Source organism: Labeo rohita, chromosome 9 (genome assembly GCF_022985175.1).
Source record: "Labeo rohita strain BAU-BD-2019 chromosome 9, IGBB_LRoh.1.0, whole genome shotgun sequence".
In the NCBI taxonomy this organism is placed as follows: Eukaryota; Metazoa; Chordata; class Actinopteri; order Cypriniformes; family Cyprinidae; genus Labeo; species Labeo rohita.
This window is the reverse complement of record NC_066877.1, coordinates 11,122,436-11,146,398: the sequence shown is the minus strand read 5'-3', so window position 1 is coordinate 11,146,398 and position 23,963 is coordinate 11,122,436. Positions and strand designations below refer to the sequence as shown.

At 34.9% G+C, this 23,963-nt stretch overlaps 2 protein-coding genes across 4 annotated transcripts; both read left to right on the top strand.

Moving 5' to 3' along the window:
- Window positions 1–1,372: 1,372 nt before the first annotated feature.
- Window positions 1,373–5,214, top strand: si:ch211-67e16.3 (uncharacterized). Its single transcript, XM_051120142.1, has 5 exons — window positions 1,373–1,478; window positions 2,047–2,367; window positions 2,505–2,698; window positions 4,532–4,579; window positions 4,690–5,214. The coding sequence occupies exons 1-5, from the start codon at window positions 1,424–1,426 to the stop codon at window positions 4,801–4,803; spliced, it is 732 nt and encodes a 243-aa protein (XP_050976099.1). The 5' UTR covers window positions 1,373–1,423; the 3' UTR covers window positions 4,804–5,214.
- A 6,614-nt stretch (window positions 5,215–11,828) lies between these two features.
- On the top strand, window positions 11,829–23,672 carry si:ch211-67e16.4 (uncharacterized). 3 transcript variants are annotated; one of them, XM_051118543.1, is made up of 7 exons: window positions 11,829–12,528; window positions 14,972–15,406; window positions 18,854–18,901; window positions 18,985–19,199; window positions 19,280–19,439; window positions 19,714–19,823; window positions 22,117–22,256. In XM_051118543.1, the coding sequence occupies exons 1-6, from the start codon at window positions 12,018–12,020 to the stop codon at window positions 19,815–19,817; spliced, it is 1,473 nt and encodes a 490-aa protein (XP_050974500.1). In that variant the 5' UTR covers window positions 11,829–12,017; the 3' UTR covers window positions 19,818–19,823; window positions 22,117–22,256. The 3 variants fall into 3 exon arrangements, with proteins under 3 accessions (XP_050974500.1, XP_050974499.1, XP_050974501.1); XM_051118542.1 differs by lacking the exons at window positions 18,854–18,901; window positions 18,985–19,199; window positions 19,280–19,439; window positions 19,714–19,823 and having other exon boundaries at window positions 22,117–23,672; XM_051118544.1 differs by lacking the exons at window positions 18,854–18,901; window positions 18,985–19,199; window positions 19,280–19,439; window positions 19,714–19,823; window positions 22,117–22,256 and adding an exon at window positions 16,952–18,121.
- Window positions 23,673–23,963: the final 291 nt, after the last annotated feature.

Here is a 23,963-nt window from a genome sequence, read left to right as displayed (position 1 = left end):
AGAAGTGATCAACTGTTTCTTTAAGGTTAAATAATGGGAGTAAAGAATTATTCTATCAACTTTAAAGAGAGATGTCGTGGATATCACACTGTACACCTCATTTTATACAGTGACTTCAAAAAGTTCACACCCCTTATGTTTTAACTGATTTTTTCCACCTTTGATGTCATACTGAAACCAACTAAATTGATGTAACAAACAAACAGAAACTTAAAAAAAAACAGACTTAAACTAAACGTAAAACTAAAATTATCTGGTTGCATATTGCACAACCTGTTATAATGGCGCATGTTACTCAGTTTGGAATCACCAATCATATTCTTACTAAAAAAGTAATTATAATTCTTGAGTCGCTTTATGACGTGACATGACATGTAAAGGACTGTCTGCTGTATCAATAGCATGAGATGTTTCAACCAAATTTTAGCGTTTTTTTCCATTTGTTTGTTAATTTTTATTAATTGTTCATTTTTTACAACACAAAAATCTACAACGATCCTCCTCACATCCCAATAGTCAAATAATGCAACAGATCGTAAATGACATTTTATCAGTAAAAACAAGTCAAACTTCTGTCATCCATCAGTATCTTTCTTATCACCAAACAACAAAGACATCACAAATGTTTTTCAGTTTTGTGAGCTTCAGCTATCCATCACAAAAACAGGACATGATACTACTTGATAACTTGCTGTGCTTTCATATTTGTGATGCTTCGACAGGATGTGGAACCGAAAAGAGCTTGGTTTACATTATATGTCTGAATCACAAACAACTGTTGCCACAACTAGGACAAGTTAATTGCAACTTTAACAAGCTTCGCTTTATGTATATGCCTAATTGGTAGTTAAAATAAATAAATAAATAAAAACCTGTGCAAATCATGTGTCTAATATAAAATCACGTTTAAACACACAATTTTACACAGCTGAATTTTAACCATTGTGAATAAAATGAGAATATATCATTTACTTTAATGCTTATGAAACTAAACTGCATATGAAAGTAAGTGGATCAGAATTACTTGATTGCTCATTTAGTAGGATATGGGTTTTTCCTAACATCACTGTAGATCAAACATTTTCCTTTCAACAACTTCATATTACAAGAAAGCTGCCCACTCACTTCCTCACCGACAGGCGTGTGTCTTAGCTGGGACACCTTAAGAAAAGTGGTAAAAAGTCAAATAACATCACACATTATGATTCACTTCACAATAACAAATTGTTTAACAAGTGTGTTAAAAGTTGCTGTCTTGTTTTATCACGTAATCAGCTTCTCACATCATGCTGAGCAACAAATATAATGTCTGGGTGATATTAATCACTTAGCCCACATACTTCCTGTGTTTCTCTCTCCAGCAAAAACAAACCGAAGAGCTTTGGCCACCATCACACTGTCAAACTGACGAGGATACGGTAACATGCCTGACAGGTTCACTCTGCTCACTCTCAGCTTTTCTTTCATACTTCACAATGGTAAGAGAGTAACCTTTTTAATGCCGTTGTCAGTTACTGTTCTGTGTACATTCATGCTGATTAAAACAGCTTGGACTAATTTTTGACCAGCTTAAACTCCTAGATGGTTTGGTCTTGGAACAGGTGTCTTATTGGCAGTCTAGTTTAACTGCTTATTGTTGTAGGTAAACTTTGATTCCAAACCAGCATGAAAGCAGACAGAGTATAAGCAATACGTTTTTTTAACATGGAAGTTTATGGTAAATTTAGCTTGACATGTTTAAGTGTTTAAGTCATATGCCTGAATTACTTTTGAATCCCATAAAGTTTCATGAATATTCACCAAATTCAACTGAATATTCATTTATGCTTGTTTAAATAAATTTAAGATGATTTTAATATGTGTAAATTCAGGAATACTCGAATAGCTGTGAAGGACGTAAATGGTTTTTCCGGAATATTGATATTAACTGTACAAATGTGTGCATATAAACATTGTCAACGTCACACTGTTTTCTCAGAGTGAACTGAAATGCAAAACATTTGATCTATAAATGAACTAAAATGATTTCTTTCTTTCTTACCTCAGTTTGTAGTTGGAGAGTGAGTGAACCTCTCAACCACACAATCAATGATGATGGCTCAGTCAGTGTCACATGCATGTGTGATAATGAAAAAAATGAATTGGAGGCTAAGTTGAAAATGAATAATGAATATGTTTGTGAGCTTTATGACAAAAGCCAAGCACAAACAGAAACCAAGTGTAATTGGCATAATGAGGGCAACAAATTTGTATTCACCTTGATGAAACCTGAGGCCTTTCTCAAAAATACATTTACCTGTGTGATATCCAAAATAAAACCACTTCCAATCGAAACTAAAGAAGGACCGAGCATTAAGCTTTTGCGAGGTAAGTTCACCCCATGTGAACAACACAGTACGTCAGTTAATCAGTTTTGTATACCCAGAAAAGCATTCAAGGGATGTGGAATATCTTGCTTTTTTTTTTTTTTTTATCAATAACCTATATACAAATTATTTTTTAAGGCTGCAGAACCACTCTGGCTCCACAGAAGAAAAGCTGTTCATTCCCTAACCAAACACATAACCAGAATCACACAGCTGTAGAAAGGCCCATACTTGAAGACAAGTATGTCCTACTATTCTGCGGCCTGATAATAACGCTGGCAATGCTGACTCTCTACAGCATTATTCTTACTGCATGCTACATCAGATTGAGGGTAAAACTTCTTTACTGACTTTTGATTTTATGTTTGTGTTGTTTTATAGTGTCTTTACCACTGAATGTCTTATTAGTATAGTGTCTGTATGTCTTGTTGCATTCACTTATGTAATCAAGAAATAGAGGCTGTGCTATATTGTGAATATACTGCAGTCACAGTGCTGTTATGATGCACTATATTCACACTACAGCACTGCCTCAAGGACTTTACTGCCTTTTATAAAACAATCATCATTTAATAAATAAAAATAACTTAAATGAAACAAGTTTACATCAAAATTATTTTCTAAAATAAATTCATTAAATGGTATGAATTTATCAAATATATCCACCTCGTAAATTTTATGCGCCTGGCTTCCGGTCTCATCTGCGTCCAGCTATTTTTAGCTGTACAAAACAGCTAATTTTGCTGCTTGATATTGCATATTGCATATATAATATTTTATCTTAATTATGAACACACTAGTTTGTAGTTCAAACAGTTTTACCGTTTATTGCATGCTGTTATTCTTCTCCTTATTTCCATATAGCGGCTAATGAAACGGAAGTCTCGCCTATATACTTACTTAAGTGTTAAAGAATAAGGTGGATATCCTTTATCAGTTAGCATCTAAGAGCAGAAATATATGTTTTATGATTAATATTTTAATGCTGTTTTGTGCTTTCTGTCCTGTTTTCTGTTCTGTCGTTCTTGTGCAAGCATTACTTTTATAGTCTGCTGTTTGTTGCGGTTTAATAAAACTGTTGATTTTACTTAGTATCTTGGAATAATGCATGCAAAATAAAAATTTTTACCCTCAGGCTATCCGAGATGTAGACGAGTTTGTTCATCAGAACAGATTTGGAGAAAAGTAGCATTACATCACTTGCTCAGCAATGGATCCTCGGCAGTGAATGGGTGCCGTTAAAATGAGTACACAAACATCTGATAAAAAAAATCACAACAATCCACAAGTAAACCACACGACTCCAATCCATCATTTAACATCTTGTGAAGTAAGAAACTGTGTGTTTGAAAGAAACAAGTCCATGAAGAGACGTTTGATTTTTAAACAGACATTTTTAACTTTAAACAGTTGGTTCCAGTCATGTCTTGTCTGAATCAGGAGGGAAATAACCACAGATCACGCACTGCTTACAAGGAAAGTTATTATGGATTGTTTTGGCCACTAGCGACAGTTGAAAGTTAAAACACTTTAATTATTCATTTGTTTCTTGTAAACACACAGTTTCATGAGATGTTACATGTTGTGTGTGTGGATTGCTTGTGGATTGTGATCAGCTGTTTGGACTCTCATTCTGACGGCACCCATTCACTGCAGAGGATCCATTGGTGAGTAAGAGATGTAATGCTAAATACTAAAATGCTAAATTTCTCCAAATCTATTCTGATGAAAAACTCATCTACATCTTGGAATGCTTGAAGATCAGTACATTGTAAGCTAATTTTAATTTTTAGGTGAACTTTACTTTTTTTTTAAAAAATTGTTTACTCAAAAATGAAAATTCTGTCATTAAGTACTCACTTCACATGTCAATCCAAACTGGTAAGACCTTCATTCATATTCAGAAAACCAATTAATTTTTGATGAAATCCGAAAGCTTTCTTACCGTGCATAGACAGCAATGCAATTGACACATTCAAGGCCAAGAAAGGTAGTAAGGACATCATTAAAATAGTCCATGTGACATCAGTGTTTCAACCATAATGTCACGAAGCTACAAGAATACTTTCTGTGGATCAAATATTTTGTTTTTCTACGTTTATACTTATATCCTCCTGCTGAGCTGTTATGCATTTATATATTGTGTTTTTCATTTTCCTCTGCAGGACAAAAATATGGAGTCTTCTGACACTCTGACCTACGTGCCAATGCAGGTAAGGGCTTTCCTCTTTTCGGCCATCACTTTATGTGTGCAAGTAATGCAATATGTCTGCGGCTGTCTGATGCACCAGTACTTCAAACAAAAATACTTCTACTGTTTCAGAGGAACGTAAATCGGCATGATCTAGACAACACCGAATATGTGGACATGCGTGAAGTGCAGAAACGGGGAGGATCCCACAGAGATATGAACCACAACTCTCGTCTTGCTTTCTGAGCCCATTTCTAATGGCATCAGTGAGCTCATGCTTTAAATGCTCTAGGACTTACTGCTGGATCAATTATACTTAAGCTACACTAAAGAATATCGCAAGACAAAATATTGCCTTTCTACTAGATTTTCCTGAATGTCTGAATCTGCATATGGCTGCTATACTTCATTCAACTGCTCACATTACACAGTCTTGATGTTCTCTATGTCAGATGGTTTCATCTGGTTGCTTGTACAACTACCTAATGCTAACCTAATGTAGCTATGCCAAGCTAAATGTATATAAAGTCTCTAAAGTCTTGGCCATTATTTTGGTCCCATGGACCAACAATCAATGATAGTATCATTGTTCAATGCTTTTTTTCTTCAGCTATTCTATCTTTTTTCTAACCATAAATATATAATAAAGAGACTATACTGAATGATGAATTAAATTGGCTGATTATTTTGGTGAGGTACATAAAGAAAAATACTGGACGATGAGATCTCATAAATGTAAGAACGGGCCCATTAGTAAATGTTATGGGTCTGGCTTCTGGTCTCATCCGCATCCCAGCTTTTTAAGCTGTACAAAACAGCTCGTTTTGCTGCTTGATATTGCAAATTGGTGTGTCTTACTATATTATTTTAACGTATAATCTTAATTATGAACATGCTGATTTGTAGTTATTCTTCTCGTTATTTCCCTATAACGGCTAACGAACTGGAAATCTTGCCCATACTGCCCTTACTTCCATGTTAAAAAATAAGCTGGATACCTAGATGTGCATTAATTAGCTATAATATATATTCAGGGAGGAAATGATTAACAACAGTGGCATAAAAACTGTAACATACTGTAAACCATTAATGTGCTTGCTCTTAAAATTACTAACCACATTTTTTTTCAAACACTGATAGACTGAGATAAGCAGAAATATACAGAAGTATCTCTTTTTTCGGACTAAGAGGTCACAATATGAGCATGTTTGGTCATAAATCTTGATCGTGAGAGATAACATGCATCTCAATATATAAGTTCAACACTTACAAACAGTGTTTTGCAATAACGTAGCCAGCAAAAGACTCTTTTGATGATGTACAACTATGGTAGCATCAAACGTTTCACTGTCTGTGGAACAAACTCAGCCTTACCCGTAAAAAAGACGACAACATATATGCCTACGCTTTCGCATCTCTCTCATGTGCATAATTTCCACATCAAGCAGAAGCTGTGACATATAAACCTAGCAGGTTTGTTGTCACAGATTTAAAATATCGTTCAACCTCAAACCACATCCACGTTATTCATGCAAACATAGTTTTTTGTCCGATAGTGATCATTTGATCTGGGTCATTCCACGGACTTGTGCCTATTGTATGGCTGTTCGATTCCGAAAATGTTGGAATCGAGTCCGATTCTTGGTTCTGGAATCGATGAGATTCGATTTCAAGAATCGATATCGATATAAAGGTATTTATAAGGTGGACATGCGTTTATTGCATGAATGGAATCATTCAGTCCAGCTGAATAATGTGTACTTCAACGTTATGCTTTGAGCAAAATTAACAAACTGTACACTGAAACAAAATAAACCAGGACAACAACATTGATAAGAGCTCGTGGTTTGTGTCAATCAGATGTGCTCTCGGCCGACAATGATCTGTGCTCTCGGCGTTTTCTTTCAGAATTATCACTGACTTATAGAAAGGTTAAAAACAGCATTTTATTTAAGATGGAAATAGGATTAAGACCCTCGATCACATCAGGATCTATTCTATTGTGCCGCGCTCAAAACTGTGGACAGTATAAGGCAGTTCCACCGAATCGTTTTTGAACTGGTTTATTAAAATGATTTATCCCAAAGAACCTTTTCGTGGGAACGAATCAGACTTCTAATCACCATTAGCGAGGAAGACTGCATCCTCAAACTCAAACGAGCTCAGTACCAACTCTTTTCATTCAGTTTATTTTAGTGAACCGATATCTGATGCTTATTTGATAGCAGCAGCCGAGATATGCAGCCTTCGTATGATGCAGCATTTCGTTTAAGAGGCTCCCATAGATAAGCTTTGTTGAACTGAAAACGGCTATGAATGAGGAGTCGATTCCCAGCGCTTTGGAATCGATTCTTTTTGGAATCGACTCCCTAGCCTGTTGCCTCCCTAAGAAATAATCAAGCATAGTTTTAATGTAACAACAAATGTGACCCTGGATTACAAAACCAGTCATAGGGGTCAATTTTTCTAATTTGAGATTTATACATCATCTGAAAGTTAAATAAATAAGCTTTCCATTGATGTATGGTTTATGATAGGACAATATTTGGTCGAGATAGGACTATTTGAAAACCTGGAATCTGAGGGTGCAAAAAAAAATCAAAATATTGAGAAAATTACCTTTAAAGTTGTCCAAATAAAGTTCTTAACAATGTATATTACTAATCAAAAATTAAGTTTTCGTATATTTACAGTTGGAATTTTACTAAATATCTTCATTGAACATGATCTTTACTTAATTTCCTAATGATTTTTGCCATAAAAGAAAAATCAATAATTTTGACCCAACAGTGTATTTTTGGCTATTGCTACAAATATACCCCAGTGACTTAAGACAGAGGTTTTGTGGTCCAAGGTCACAAATAAATTTGTGATTTAAAAACACAATAATACTATGTATTCTTTCATCAATATTACAACAAATTAAAGTCAATGAAATATTATTTTAAATCATTTAAATAGCATTTATGCTGATAAGGGTAAGGTTTTTGGCCTGTCCCTAACTATGATTTTTCTTTTTCAGCAGGACTTTTAATTTGCAAAAAGAAGGCAAAATGATGCAAAAATCACATTTGTGTATTGTTCTAAATACAGTCTCATTGATGAGTAATGTTTTTGGCATAAGTATACATTTTTTCTATAAAATATAAATCGTTTTATTGGTGTCACCTGTTTCATGTCAGCCCTGTTACCCTCATTAAAAAAACCCTTGTAAAATAATGTACATTCACTTCTGTGAGGTTACATCGTCTCTCAATCAGGATTCCAACACTTAAAACATATATATGTACAAACAACACCCTTTCAAAGTGCACAGAATGTGCTTTTGTTAACTTGACTATTAGCTAGCAATTAACAAATTAGTTTCAAATCGTCAAACCTGTTACTGTCAGGTCTGTTACTTTTCAGAGTAACAGGTTTTGACATGGGGGTAACAGGGATGACATAGATTTGTTTTTAAAGACTATATCATTCAGTGTGGTTACATTTTTAATTAGTATTGCCAGTATTGTTACTATTACTATTGGTGTTGTTGATGACCGGGATTGGATGATCAGTCTCAATAAAACTCTTTTTTTCCCCCCATAACTGATGGCCAATAATGCAACCATGTAAATCAAATTACAAACAAGAGCAGCAAGGTGCAGACGCTCACCCCAGTCTTGCATTGTTCAAGAAAGTGAAACCAAATTTAAAACAAACAGGCGGACACATGATCTAATTACAAGACCCTTAAAACATTAGATCCCTTATAATGTGTTAAATCAACAATGAATTGACTTTAACTAAAAAACAGACTGTTTACTAATGTCCTCCAACATTATTGGCACTATTTTCCTGTTTAACATTGTAAAGCTGCTTTGACACAATCTGTACTGTATAAAGCATTAAATAAATAAAGGTGACTTGACCTGACTATACAACTATGCAAAACAATATAATGCCATTTAAAAAGGTAAAACTTCTGTCCTGTCATCCCTGTTACTCTGGCAAGTCCTGTGAGTATGATGTCAATCCTGTTACTGTCATTAATTTCATGAAAATTGTAAAAATGATATAGAAACATATTAGCTGAGCTCCCACACATGTTTTTTTTTAGATAATTATGGGCCATTATTTCGGACAAATAGATCAACATCTTTAGCATTAATGGAATTAGTTGAGGAAATTACAAATGGTATAGATAAAAAGAAACATGTAGTAGGAATTTTTATAGATTTAAAGAAAGCGTTTGATACAATAAATCACAATATTTTATTACAAAAACTAGAGAGATATGGTATTAGAGGGGTGGGTTTGGACTGGGTGAGTAGTTATCTGACAAACAGGAAACAGTTTGTAGAAATTGGTGAACATAAATCTGTATATATGAACATAACTTGTGGTGTACCTCAAGGATCAGTTTTAGGTCCAAAATTGTTTATAATGTATATTAATGATATGTGTAGAGTATCAAATATATTAAAATTTATTTTGTTTGCAGATGATACAAATATTTCCTGTTCTGGTGATAATTTACAACAGCTTTTGAAGGTGATGACAATTGAAATGAATAAATTCAAACATTGGTTTGATGTAAATAAATTGTCATTAAATATAAGTAAAACTAAGATTATGTTATTTGGAAGATATAAAATAAATCCTCAAATTGAATTGAAAATTGATAATAAAAATATAAAAGAAGAGTATATGAAAATAAGTTTCTCGGTGTAATTTTAGATTATAAGTTATGTTGGAAACCTCAAATAAAGTATGTTAAAGCAAAATTGGCTCAGACTATAGCTATTTTGAATAAAGCAAGATATATTTTGGATAACAAATCAATGCATATTTTGTATAACATATTTATATTACCGTATTTGAGTTATTGTGTAGAGATTTGGGGAAATACCTACAAGAGCAATTTACATCCAATATGTTTATTACAAAAGAGAGCAATCAGAATTATTAATAATGTGGGATATCTGGAACAGACAAATATATTATTTTTGAAGTCAAATATATTTAAGTTTATTGATTTGGTTAAATTTAAAACTGCACAAGTTATGTTCAAAGCAAGAAATGTGTTACTTTCGGGTAACTTATAAAAAATGTTTTTGGAAAGGCAGGGTGGGTATAATTTGAGGGAAGAGTCAAACTTTAAAAATACTAAAATAAGAACAACTTTAAAAAGTATGTGTATCTCTGTCTGTGGGGTGCAGCTGTGGAATGATTTGGAGCATGTGTTGAAGCATTGTATAAACATTAAACAGTTTAAAACATTGTATAAAACCAGTTTACTTAAAGGCTATGTGGATATACACAGGTGATTGTGAGAGTTGTGGGGGTTTAAAAGGTGGATTGTATGAGAATGGGTGATTTGGTTGTTTTGGGAAGAAATTATTTGGTTGGTGTTTAGTTTTTGTGGAATTGTTCTCTTACAAAGATATTGGTATAATTAAAAGATATAAGGGAACTTTGGAATTGCATAGGGGGTGGGAATAAATAAGCTTAAGCTTCATCCCACTCCTTTTCTAACTTTTTTTTTGTACTATATGAAGTTTTTTTGGGATGTTTTTGTTGGCGCGGCAACACGTATATATGTGTATTAGTTTGTTTTAAATTATGTTTTGTTCTAAATAAAATGAAAAAATATATATATAATAATAATAATAATAATAAATAATATAACTACATTCTCAGTTACATTGATATACCCCACCCCCACCCCCCCCATTCATTTTAGTTTTTAGCAATATTAACTACAAATGAATGCTATGTCCACCCTGTCATGTCTAATTGGCCGACAGGGTTGACATTTTGGGCTTCAATTAGCATATTAGCTTACAACAGACTGACTAGCTAAATAGTTAGTCTGATTGTTGAAGAGAATTTGATATATTTAAACTTACATTTTAAAAATACTGTATTCTAATCACTTATGTCTTATTTTATGCTGTAAGGGTGGACATGTTAAGCTTAGGAAAATCAAGTAAGCAAACTCGTCCGAAGAAAATTTGTCAGTTTAAAAGTCACCAACTTAATCACCTCTGCTGAAATTCCCGCCACTGAAGAGGCAAAAAAATCTGTTGTCCAGATGTCACTAAAGGGGACGGCCTTTTCTTAAAGGGGCAGATTCCCCAATACCACTGGGTGGACAACCATTCAAAGGACATGGACAAACTCGTCTTCTTTATTCAATAAAAATACTGTTTGTATTACCAAATGGTCAATACACTCGAATTGGGTAATCTCTTATTTAACAAAATTAATAGGAGAACGAAATTTTATGATTTGACTGTATTCTACTCTCATTCAAATTTAATGAGCAGTGCATGGGACATAGCAAAATAACACACATCCTCCTACACAAAATGTAAAAAAATATATAGAAAATGTATCTAAAGAGCCAAACAATGCTTTTGTTATGAATATAAAAAACTTCATAGTCATTTTATGTCAAGTTATCATGACAAATGAGTTATGTACAGGACACCAAAAGGCACGCTACAGTGGTACTGACCCATCTCTCTCTCTCTCTCTCTCTCTCTCTCTCTGTTTGAAACAATCCCAGTGAAAGGGGACTAAAATGCTGCTCATTTATGTGACAACTATCACATAATTCTAATTAAAACTACAGTATATAGTAACGCCTGTGTCGGTAACAGGGTTGACAAAAATACCAAAACGAAAAATAGTCGCAAATAACAATTACATAGCCATAACAATACAATTTCTTGTCAGTTTAAGGTGTCTTCATTTCATGAATGTTTAAAAAATCTTGATTAAACGTTTTTACTTTTTTTACTTTTCCAAGTGGAAATGGCACCGCCCTGGTGAAGAAAACAGCATATGCTGGTAGCTATGTTTTGATGCTGGGATGCTGGTTAGGTAGGTTTTGGTGCTGGTTTAAGCTGCTGGTCCTTAGCTGGTTTATGCTGGTCCTTGACCAGCAACATGACCAGCATAAACCAGCTAAGAACCAGCTTAAACCAGCATCAAAACATACCTAACCAGCATCCCAGCATCAAAACATAGCTACCAGCATATGCTGTTTTTTTCACCTGGGCGATTTCGTGGAATGACCCATTTGTTTTTGAGAACTCATGGTTGTATTAGCCTATTACGTTTTTGACAAATGAAAATTTTGAAAACGTTTGTGTTTCTGCCACTTATTTTTCTGAATCCAGTTTCGCCAGCACACAAACTTAAAAAAAAGGAACGAAAACTGTAATGTTTTTATTAATGCAGCACCACAATACCACGTTTCCCACAGAGGGTTAACGCTTGCTCCTGCTGAACCGGATGTGATTCCTGCTCCGTCTCAGTGTAGTCGTTGCACGGGCAATGGCGGACGAAGCCTGAGTATTTGTCTGAGAAAACGTACGTTTTGTACAAATATACTCGAATATCGATCGGTCAGTCAAAGCGTTTAGCTCGTACGTGTGTTACTGGCCCTGACCAGATCTTCGTCCATCAGTATGGATGTGAATTTGACCATCTCTCTGATGCGGGGCCAGATGGGCGCTGTTATTGAAAAAGCCGTGAACGTCGCGGTGGAGACCGTGTTAGGAGAGATGATCCGAGTGGTCGGGCTCAAATTTGAGGAGATTAAGCGAGAAATGACAGCTAAAGAGAAGGAAAATGAGAACATCAGAAGGATGTTGGAGACGTCCCGCTGTCAAATGAAAACTATGCGCAAGTACATCGGCGTCCTGGCTGCTAAAGACCCCAACAATAGACTTTATCAGGGAGATGGAGACATGGCACCATCCATAGGGGTGCACTGCAGAAGAGGGCCGACGAGCACTGTGTCAGTGTGTGCCAAATCCCCGAACCCCTGTCCCAGACCTAGAGGAACTGAACCAGCCCCTGTTGCTGGACCCTCATGGTTGAAACAGCAGATGCACTTGTCCAAAGAAACATTAAGAAGTGAGAATCACATTGCTGATGTCCATATTGAAGAAATCCATGGACCATCAGTTCATAAAGGTATGAAACGACCCCTTAATAAACATGTATGGGCAGTGCGTGTTATGCAGTACTTTTCCATATTTTTGTCATGTATATCTTAATATGTTAAATTAAAACACAACATTAGTTAGCTTTCTTGTCTTATGGTATCATAACCAACTGAATTTCTTTAATTTGAGTGGGTTTTGTCTTTTTTGCCACTTGGTTAAAGAGGGTTTCGGCCATATTGGCGGCACTGAATGTAAACAATGCCACTGAACTGAAAGAAACTGATTATTTTGCTTATATTTTGCTGATTATTCCTGCTGAAAATGGACATTTATTGTCATGATTTGCACTGTCCTGATTGGTCGAAACGGAAAAAAACATTTGGAGTACTGTAAACTGCCAAAAGTTATAACAAAGTGCAAAAAACTGTCAGAAGGTCAAAAAAAAAAGGAACAAAAGGTGTGTGTGGTTGGCCAGACTGAACCAGGATTTCCAGGGCAAGAATCTTGACAACATTCATGTTTATTTTTATCATTTTTGAACAGGTAGGTGAAATATTAGGCTAATATCTTAATTAATACTGCTCCTAGGTATCTCTACCACCTGTTAACTTTAATTTGTCAAAATATTGCATGCTTTTCTGCTTACTAAGTCCTTCTTTATATGATTTAGCAGCTTCCACACTTTTTCCAAACATCTCTAGCTAGGTATTAGCAGTTAATAAGATGTCTGTTGTTGTGTTTAGTCATATAAGTGGGTTTGTCTCACTCTTTAAACGTTGAATTATATTTGAATAAATTACAGAAATTGGTGCGATTGTCAAAATTAATAAAGATACAAAAAGCAAGCTCACAATGTCATGTAAGCTAAATGTCAATGCCTCACTGATCTGTAACTAACTATTTCCGTTCTGTTCCACCTGTTCCACCCTGTTAATGTTCTTGCTGTTGTGTAAATAGTAATTTTATAATTTTTTAAACTATGGACTATACTTTTATGCACCAAAATTTTTGTTGCAATACCTTATTAAATGTTAACACACCTACTCATATTTAGTTCCAGAGCTGCATAACAGGACTGACCAGTAGAGGGTTTGCACTTGTGTCAAGGTTTGGTCAGTTACCTGGATGTGCGGCCATATTGGCAAATCTGTAAACAATAGCATTTATTGAATGGTTAATGTACTACTGAATATGTTGTTCTGCTAATTTATGCTGTCTAAACCACGGAAAAAACTGGTGGAAGCTATGGAGAAGGGCTTAGTAAGCAGGAAAGGGCGCAATATTTTGACATACTAAAGTTAATAGGTGGTAAATATATGTACAAGTAGTATTACTTAAGATATCAGTCTAATATTTCACCTACCTTGACTGGAAATGATGAGAACAAATGCAAATGTTGTCAAAATTCTTGCCCTGGAAATCCTGATTCAGTTTGGCCAACCACAAACTCCTTTTGTTTCTCAAGACAGTTTTTTGCACTCTTCTCTTTGATTTGTTATAACTTTTGGTAATCTGTAGTACTCCAAATGTTTTTCCCAGTCTGACTGTTTAGTACAGCCCAAAACATGACAATAGTTGACCATTTTCAGCAGCAATAATCAGGAAAATTTGTGATCTCCATATGGTTCAGTGGCAGAGGTTGCGTTAACTGTAAATTGTCCGTCATTGACTGGACAGCGCTGGATCCAAAACAAAAACCGAACTGTCACGAATGTTTTCCTATGCGTTTGATTAAGCACAGACGAGTACACAGAAGCTACAACGATGTATCGCATCACATTAAAGTGCACCAAAACGGTATTTATTGCTTGAATTTCTTAATGAAATGGACAGAATTTGTTTTAGCCTATTGCTATTTTTTGGAAGGAAGACGCACTATGTACTGTTTTTTTTGTACAAGCCCTAGTGTATTTTGTTGTTTTTAAACACTGCGCTGTCATGCTGTAAGTTCATGATTAAAAATGAAAATGTGAGCAACAATAAAAGCAGGTAATTGTTTTATTCTAATTAAAATATGAAAATTATAATGACGGGTAATAATAGATTATGACAGAATTTTTACGACCCTGTCCGTCGAAAAGTCTGGCGCAACCTCTGTTTAGTAGCATTGTTTATGTTAAGTGCCGACTGATAACGTGTGGTGATAACACGCTACAATTTTATTGACAGTAATGATTTTTTTTTGTATTCATTTTTTATATTGATTTACCTTTTTTTGCCCTCTTTTATGGCATGACAATTTCTGTAATACTGTTAAACATGACGCGGGTTAGTTTTAAAATAAATGTAGTAAATATTAATTTACAATTTTATCAAGTATATTAATGTTGGTTAAGATGGGGGCATAAAAATGTATTTCATTACAAATATTGTTATATGAATATTGTTTTTAGTACAGCCAGTGTGTATTATTATTCTTTCCTAATGTTTTCCCTCAACTCAAGAGAATGTGACTTCTGTTGTTTTCATAGTTGAGAACTCAAGCCCTCATCTGGTGGACAGTCAGGCTCTTCTGTCTGAGACCAGTGATCCAATATGGGGTCAGAACTCTCTCGCCTCAGAGACTGGGCACACAGACATGCCGGACAGCAGCGTCCTCTCTGCATCCATGATGGTAGATGAAGCTGTGTCATCCCAAACTGCAAGCACAATGACCTTTGGAGCACCATCGCTTAAAATCAAACAGGAGGAGGCAGAGGTTGAAATAGTCTGTGTGAAGGATGAACCCGCAGAAGCTGGCAATGTACCTAGGTTTGAATATTCCAGCGCTGACCTTCACCAGCAAGTTGGAGAACCAGAGCTCGGGGTCTCACTAGATCTACCCGCATCATTTCAAGCTCTACAGAGTCCAGGCACTTCAGCAGACCATGCAATCCCACCATTCATCAGTGTGGACCCATCTACCTGTAAGTATAAAATTGAACATTTCTGCACTGGTGTATTTGGGATGTTGTGAAAATGTAGATAGTAAAGCCTGTTCTCAGGCTTCTAAATTCCTGATATTACGTGTATGTCACCAAAACAGTGGTGTCTAAACTTATTTTTAATGCGTAAAAGCTTCACACAAAACAAAAAACATTTGTTTTTAAATACTTGGCCTTAAGTATATTGTAGCGGCCGTTTTGTTGAACAGCTTGCTTTTAAAATTCCTTAGACTGAAGGAAATTTGATGTTTTATTTGATTTTCCAACAACAACAAAAAAGGGTCTGAGTGTATGTGCACCAAAAATGACTATGAAAATTCATTAAGTGCTTCACTTAAAGGCATTAAAGACAAAGCTTTTATAATTTTATGTAAAAGCTAGTGGAATTAACCATTAAAATTACAAATTTGTATACCAATTGTGTGCCCTCATTTAATTAAACTTGCACAAAACCACAAATTGTACATTCAAACATGCTAGGACAGCACAGAGGGTCTGTTTACACAAAGCAAACCCCACAGGAACTACGTCAGTAATATAATAAGTACATCCACCTAGAAAAAAATTCCACCTCAGAAAAGGAAGGTGTGCTCATTTATTCAGTTTCATTACATTTCTGTTGTATTAATGTTTTAAAAAATAACATTTTAAAGCATTTTCTATTCAAAATTGTTTACTAAAAAAATCATTTACTCACCTCATGTCGTATAAAAACCTGTATAAATTTCTTTGTGACACAAATATCATACAATAATATCTGAGATCTAATTAACAGTATTTTCTGTGGGGGAAAAAAATGTGTTTTCATTTTCTGCTTAACCAAAAGGTAAGCTAGAAATAACCTGCTAGTGTGGTTAGAAGTAGATTTTCTGTTTTGACGCTAGATTTTGATTATGTGGTCCAAACCGTGCAGCCGCAGACCTCTTTTCACATGGTATTTGTCTCAGAACTGAGGTCCGTGAGCGATAACAGCAGCTGTTTACAACTGTAGAAAGAAGAGAAAGTACCAGAAAAGGAAAGCATGGGTATCTTCACTTGTACTCATGGCTTGTCACCTTGGTTTTATAATCAAAGCTTGCCATGGATATGTCACAAAAGAGATGTGAAGAGTGCAAGTCACTTTCTGAAGGCAGTATCTACAAGACAAGCAGCAGTTTTTTTTTTTCAGAGATCATTTTTTTTAAAGCTCAAAACTCAGTTTAGGGTCTGAATAATTGAGTATTACAGTGGCACTGATGCTGTATGACATCAATATCAACCCTGTAACATTTGATCCTAAAACACTCCTGAATGTGATTCAGAATTGTAGTCATCACAGGGTTGAAAAGCTCATAGTATCTACATTTTTGTCAGTACTTACAAATGTGTCATATGAAAAATGACATCAGGAAATGTAATTCAACTCACAACTTGTACACATGATGAATTCTTACATGTGGTCAAGTGATGCTGAGTTGTAAAAGCATCTATTCATTTGGAATATATGAAGAAGCTGAGCAAGTCTTCATATTGGATTCCTTTTTTCAGACACAGTAATGGCAAAAACAGCTGCTGAAAAACAGAGAGAGTACAGGGCGAGAAGGGATGCTGATCCGGTACGCAGGGAAAAGTACCTCAGGAGTGAGCGAGAGAGGTGGAGAAGAGATGTTGAGACAGGGAAAAAGAAGAGAATTGGTGACCTGTGTGAGAAGGCTCAGAGATGGAGGCGCAAGCAGTGGAGGGAGGCCAAAGAACGACAGAAGAGGAGGTTTTTCAAAATAATTGCCTCCCCTCCAGACAATGCCGAACCCAGTCTGATGGTGCTGCTGCAACCCTGAAGAGGATGACAGACAGACTGATAAGGCAGGGTCAGGACGTCCCAGGTGCATGGACACCCTTATCGAGGCCAGCATAGCGTTAAAAACAAGGTGGTCGACAAAGCACTTGAGTCCATCGACATTGAGGCTCCACCAGATGACTTGAAGTCAGTGAGCTGCACAATATTTCAGTTATAACTGAAGGAAAAAGAGGGAAGCCTTTGGGGTTATGATGGACCTTAACCTTCACTGAACCTTTTGGCGTCTTGACATGTTTCAGTTCACAAAGATTTGTGGGCCATTCTTAAAGCATATGTTACTTTTTGTATTTTTTGTATTATATTATTAGTTACTGTGTAAATGAGTTGTTAATATTTAAATAAATGAATAAATGGATGAATGGTTGAATCAATCAAATGTATATTTCACCAGCAGTAGACACTTCAACCCTGTTATCATTTTCAACCCTGTTGAATTGCATTCAACCCTGTTACTTTTTTTCCCATCATTGTTTTTGTAATATTCTATGTATTTAGTGATCAGTAAATTACAATATTTAATGCCTGGCTTTACTGAATATTTTTGTAGAAAAATTGTTTTAAAAGAATAAATAACTTGAAAAATATAACTTTATCCTGAGGTGGGAAAATATTCCTTAGGTCAGCAAAAACATTTTCATGAAATAATAAGCATTCCAAAAATCATAAAAATAAACGTTGCATCATTAAATGTAATTTTTTTTTTTTTTTTTTTTTTTTTTTTTTTTACAACACAGCCCAGATCACTGAAAACTTTTTTTGAACACAGTGAGTGAAACCGATGATCTAATAAACGTTCATGTTTGTCAAGATTAAAAATAATTACTATTTTTAAAGAAAAAAAAAAAAAAAAAAACATTTTTCCCCACTACGTGGCTGTTCATGATTTTTACACATCGCAAGTCATTCCGTGATGAGGATCACAAGAGAAATGCATCAACATGAACAGGTGAGTCTAGCTGCTTTACTTGAACTTTAAAGGTCATTTTGACATATGAAGACTTCTGGTTACTACACTGGCAGTCATGGTTTTAAAAACAATTCCTTTGTTTGCATTTCCAAAGTAAATTTCTCTACATTGTTAAACACTGTCAGACAGAATAGTGTTTTCAAATTGAAAAGGTTTGGGAAAATTGTTGTAAAGGTAACAGGGTTGACTGTAACAGGGTTGACAATTCAGTTAGGTAAAGACACTAGATCCTTCCTGGACAAAGAATAAAATGTGAAGACTTAACTGACACTCAGTATTCAGTAATCAGTTGTTTACTGTACAAAATGGTAACAGGGTTGAAATACTAAGGTTGGCCCCTACTGAGAAACATATTTCTAGCTTGTACTTGGTTTAAAATGGATGTGTGTATTCGCTAAGAAGGGAAAAAAAATAATAGATTAAATGATTTAATTTTCTTTGTTTACAAAAATGCTTGTAATAATGCATAGTGAAAGCATTACTTGTTAAAGTCATTATTCACGTGGAAAAAGGCAAAAGGTATTGGACCCTTTTTTTAACACCAGAAATCTATGTGTTTTTTTATGTTTTTCTAACATGTGTTAATAAATTTGGAGTTTTAATATTTGTACATTTGTTTTTACAGCTATGTCAGATATGAGTCCTGGAAGTGTTGAAAATAATCAATGTACCGGTAAGTTTAATAATTTTATCATATACAATTACACTCTGTTTTACAAGTGGCAGTTCCCAGTTAATGACCTGTGGGTTTTGCAGCTGTAGAGAGAGCTATTCTAGAGTCACAGGGAGAAATGGACTGGAAAATCAATCACCTGACTGCACTGGTTCAGTGTCTTGTGGGGAACAAGCCCTTTGTGCCTCCACTGCTGATTGAGGATGAGGACGAGGATCGCCTCTTGCCATTGATGTCAATGGAAGATCTTGACCGATTGGAGCAAAGACTTATGGATAGAGGGACAATGCAAAAATATGTAAGATTTGTTGGAATTATGCAAGTGAATAACATTTTAGAGAACTTTTAGTTATAAGCTATATTTAAATTCTGTTTTAGGTGAACAGATTGTCTGTTAGTGGAGGTCAAACTATGAAAAAGACCATATGGAGAATTTGCACCAAAGTTTTTGCTACCAACGTGGCCAAACAGCTCAACTGGTGCGGACGGGGAGACAAACGTGGCATAAGAAAAACAAATCTTGGAGCACTAATAATAGGTATGTCAAAAATTAATACTTTCATGATTAGTGAAACATGTTTTGTTTGCTGTAATTACATATTTCAGAGTGAATATATATATATATTTCTATTTTAAAATGTGCAAGAAACCGCGTGACTTGTTCCACTTGTGCTAACTTTTTACAATTGCATACACATGCACAGTCAGGTCTGTCTGTTCTAGTTCAGTAAGGTTATGTTCAGTCATAAATGAAATAAAAAGGTTGTTTTATTTTCTTAGTAAACTAGTAATTTTGTCATTTCAACACACAGCTGCAGCTATGAGGAACTGTGCCCTCCTGGCTCCCACAGAAGCAGAGGCAGAGAAGTGTATCAAAGATTACCTGCGGTTGGCCCCAGGAAGGACATCCTCCTAATCTGTTGTAAAAATGCCAGTTTTGTTTATTACATTGCTTGTACAAAGAATGACTGTATTGGATACTGTTAAATAAATCATTAAATAATTACTTGATCTGTTATTGATTTAGAGTAGTTGGGATTTGGGTTATTAACATGTCAATGGTCAGTGTCAGGTTCGTTTTTTTTTTTTTAAGTCAACATTATGATTTTATGTAAATATTTTTTAAAATATTTAACTACCTTTAAGATTTTTTTCTTTAACTAGTGTTAAATTGTCTGTGTCTGACGTAAACAGTAAATTCCAGGATTTTCTCATTGGCATTATTGAATATTTCTATAGAATACAGTATCATGTGTTGACCTGTAAAATGAACAATTGTTTTTTTTTTTTTGTTTTTTTTTCTCAATGGACAACATAAAATACACTACCAGTCAAAAGTTTTTGGACAGTAGGATTTTTCATGTGTGTTTTTTTTTTTATTTTTAATAAGTCTTCTGCTCACCAAGCCTGCATTTATTTGATCCAAAATACAGCAAAAGCTGTAATATTGTGAAATATTTGTACTATTTAAACTTATTATAACTTTCTATTTGAAAATATTTTAAAATGTAATTTATTCCTTTGATCAAAGGTAAATTTTCAGCGTCATTACTCCAGTCTTCAGTGTCACAGGATCTTCAGAAATCATTCTAATATGCTGATTTGCTGTTCAAGAAACATTTATAAATATTATCAATATTTAAAACAGTTGAGTACTTTTTTTTTTTCTGGATTCTTTGACGAATAGAAAGATCCAAAGATCAGCATTTATTTGAAATAAAAAAGTTTTTGTAACATTATACACTACACCATTCAAAAGCTTGGAGTCAGTGTAATTTTCTTTCTTTTTTTGGGGAAAGAAATTATAAAAAAAAATTTAATTTTAATTTCAGATAAATGCTGTTCTTATGATTTTTCTATTCATCAAAGAAACCTGAAAAAATTCTACTCTGCTGTTTTCAGCATAATAATAATAATAAATGTTTTTGAGTTGGAAAATTAGAATATTAGAATGATTTCTGAAGGATCTTGTGACTGGAGTAATGATGCTAAAAATTCAGCTTTGAAATCACAGGAATAAATTACATTTTAAAATGTACTCAAATAGAATTTTTTTTTTTTAAATATAAATAGTACAAATATTTCAAAATTTTACTGTTTTTGCTGTATCAAATTAATGCAGGCTTGGTGAGCTGTAGTGACTTAAAAAAATGTGATTATAAAATATAAATATATTGATTATAATTGATTTTGTGCATATTAGTACCTTAAAAGTACATACTAGTACCTAAAATGTACATAAAAGTACCTAAATAGTACATTTTAGTGTGCATTTCAGTGACAACAGTTATACCTTTTTAATCAGCATTAAGATTTTAAGTAAAATATTTAGGATTTTAAGATTTATAAAAAAAAAAAAATTAAGCACTTTTTTTGCTTTAACTAAAAAAGTTTGATTAATATAAATTAATATGATATCGGAAAATATGAAAACTATAAATTGCATGTCAGGTTACAGTGTAGAACAAAGTGCTTTCTAGTAATCTAGATATCTTGGCAATAATGTATATGAAACTTACTCAGCAAACATTGATAAGAACATACTCAGGGTTACCGGTTATCAGGAAACTGACAGGATGTGATGTTGCAGTAAGCAGCCAAAACTGTTCTGAGGAGAGGAAAAAGCTGACTTGTGTAACATTAGAAACCATGTTTTTACCACACATCGAAGCTGCGTCATGCTTGGAATTGCAACCGATCTGCCAGTTTGTGAGTTTCATACAAAAATAGTTTAAAGTGATCTTTTGTGCCACCCTGTGTTTCAGACTATTTTGCCTTTTAAGCTCTTTCATGAAATGACAGTAGTTTTGAGATAGGCTTCAGTTGGCCCGAGTCAAATATTTGAGCACTTATGTGACGTCTACTTTTTTTTTTTTTTTTGGTTGTTGAGTTAGCTTTTTAATATTCCTATATAGTTTTTAAGTTCAATTTTAGTAAAAAATAAATGAAACATAAAATATTGCTTTGTCAGCTAGCTGAAATAACATGTTTTTAAAATGTTTCATTTCAGTTAATGTTTATTTAAAGTATTTATGGTTTTAGTAATAGTTTTAGTTAATGATAATAAATGTGTAAATTCACAAATGCATCATATTAACATCGTATAAAACAATAAAGGCGTTTTAAACCATTACTTTCTGCTGGCTCGATATTGCTTAAAATATGAAATATTTGTATTAATATATGTAATCTCTCTCTTCCCTGGCCGTATGTAGATGACGACTCTCAGCTATCTGTGGCAGGGGTCCAAAAGCAAGTACGTCCGAGACGTAAGGACCTGAATCTCTACGAAGAATACAAACGCAGCCGGACTCTAAGAGGCCGTAACACGAACCGAGGCCGTACTACAAACCGACGGCGTGAGCTGGAGCAGACTCTACCGCAGGCTCTACTTGCAGACTTGGTAAGGGAACGAAGGGAAAAGACCCGTCTTCGAGTAGCCCGCTGGCGTGCCAAACGCAAATTACAAGCCTGTCTGATGGCCTCGCAGGCCGTGCAATTTAGCGGCGCTCCTGTGCAGAGTTCACCTGCCCAGCGCGGCGGCCTGATCTCCACCCGCAGGCGAGGCGGAGCGACGGCGCAGCGTGGTGGGCTTGGAATGAGAAGGGGACTGTCAGAGACTGGTACATACAACCTGCTATTGCAGCTGGGTCCAAGTCCTAATCAAGCAGCAGCGACACGTGGCATGAATGAGGGTCTGATGCCGTCTGGCTCCTCACCGTTATCACAGCACAGAACCACCGCACCTAGACCAACTTACCAATGATGCAGCGTTTACGTCCAGGCGGAAACACAGTCTAATACGTAATGGCGGCGCTGGGTTGTGGTTGTTGTCATTTTAAAGGATAAGAAATTTAAGAACAAAAATTTACAGATAATTTACTCACCCCCTTGTCATCCAAGATCTTCGTGTCTTTCTTTTTTTTTCAGTCGATAAGAAATTGTTTCTCGAGGGAAAAAAAAAAATCAGGATTTTTCTCCATATAGTGGAGTTCAATAGTGCCCCCTAGTTTGAACTTCCAAAATGTAGTTTAAATGCAGCTTCAAGGGGCTCTAAACGATCCCAGCCGAAGAAGGAGGGTCTTATCTAGCAAAACGATTGGTCATTTTCTAAACAAATGGACAATTTTTATACTTTTTCACTTAAAACGCCCATCTTGTCTAGGTTTGAGTAAACTCTGGGTCAATACAGTTAGGGAATGTCGAAAAATTCTCATCTCGTTTTCTTCCCAAACTTCAAAATAGTTCTACATCACTGCAGAAGTACCGAGCCAGAGTTTACAAAGTGAACACGCAAAAAACATCAAAGACCCTTTACAAAAAAGGTAAAACAGCGATGTAGGACGATTTTGAACTTGGAGGAGAAAATGAGATGGGAGTTTTTTGACCTACCCTAACTGTATTGACCCAGATCACACAGACTAATCGTTGAGAGGAGAAAAGACGAGCATTTGAGGTTAAAAAATATATAAATTTTCAGTTTGTTTCGAAAATGACGATTTTTTCGCTAGATACAACCCTTTTCCTCGGCTGGAATTGTTTAGAGCCCTTTGAAGCTGCATTTAAACTGCATTTTGAAGAAAGACAGACATCTTGGATGACAAGGGTGTGAGTAAATTATCTGTACACTACATTTTTGTTCTGGAAGTGAACTTCTCCATTCATGGTTAATAAACAATATTTTGCAAAGTGAGGCACTATTTTCCTAATACTATAAACTCGAAAACAAAACTGCCTAACGTTACTGATCTGTGCACGGCATTCAAAAACACGTTAATGAATCCAAATTGAGTAGAATTCAATATTTTGGTTGTTTAGTAAGATTAAACAATTGAAATTACATTATACAGTGCATTCTAAAGTCAGCTGAGCTGAATAACATGTAAACTAAAATGGTACAAAAGTATTTTTCATGGATATTGTGGCCTACGGTGAAGAATCTGTGCTCTGCGCACAGCGGAAACTTACATTTGTCCTAGAAAATAATGTTAGCATGACTGCCCTGGTTGTGTTGGCTTTACTTAGCTTGCTGAAATGTTTTTCATCTGTATTTTTGACTAGT

Excerpts from the sequence above, each read along its gene's own strand:
- si:ch211-67e16.4 (XM_051118542.1), top strand. The coding sequence starts at position 12,018 with ATGGATGTGAATTTGACCATCTCTCTGATGCGGGGCCAGATGGGCGCT. Across the intron at positions 12,529-14,971 it reads TGGACCATCAGTTCATAAAG|TTGAGAACTCAAGCCCTCAT; the intron begins GTATGAAACGAC and ends TTGTTTTCATAG. Across the intron at positions 15,407-22,116 it reads CAGTGTGGACCCATCTACCT|ATGACGACTCTCAGCTATCT; the intron begins GTAAGTATAAAA and ends GGCCGTATGTAG.
- si:ch211-67e16.3 (XM_051120142.1), top strand. The coding sequence starts at position 1,424 with ATGCCTGACAGGTTCACTCTGCTCACTCTCAGCTTTTCTTTCATACTT. Across the intron at positions 2,368-2,504 it reads GAGCATTAAGCTTTTGCGAG|GCTGCAGAACCACTCTGGCT; the intron begins GTAAGTTCACCC and ends TTATTTTTTAAG. Across the intron at positions 2,699-4,531 it reads CATGCTACATCAGATTGAGG|GACAAAAATATGGAGTCTTC; the intron begins GTAAAACTTCTT and ends TTTCCTCTGCAG.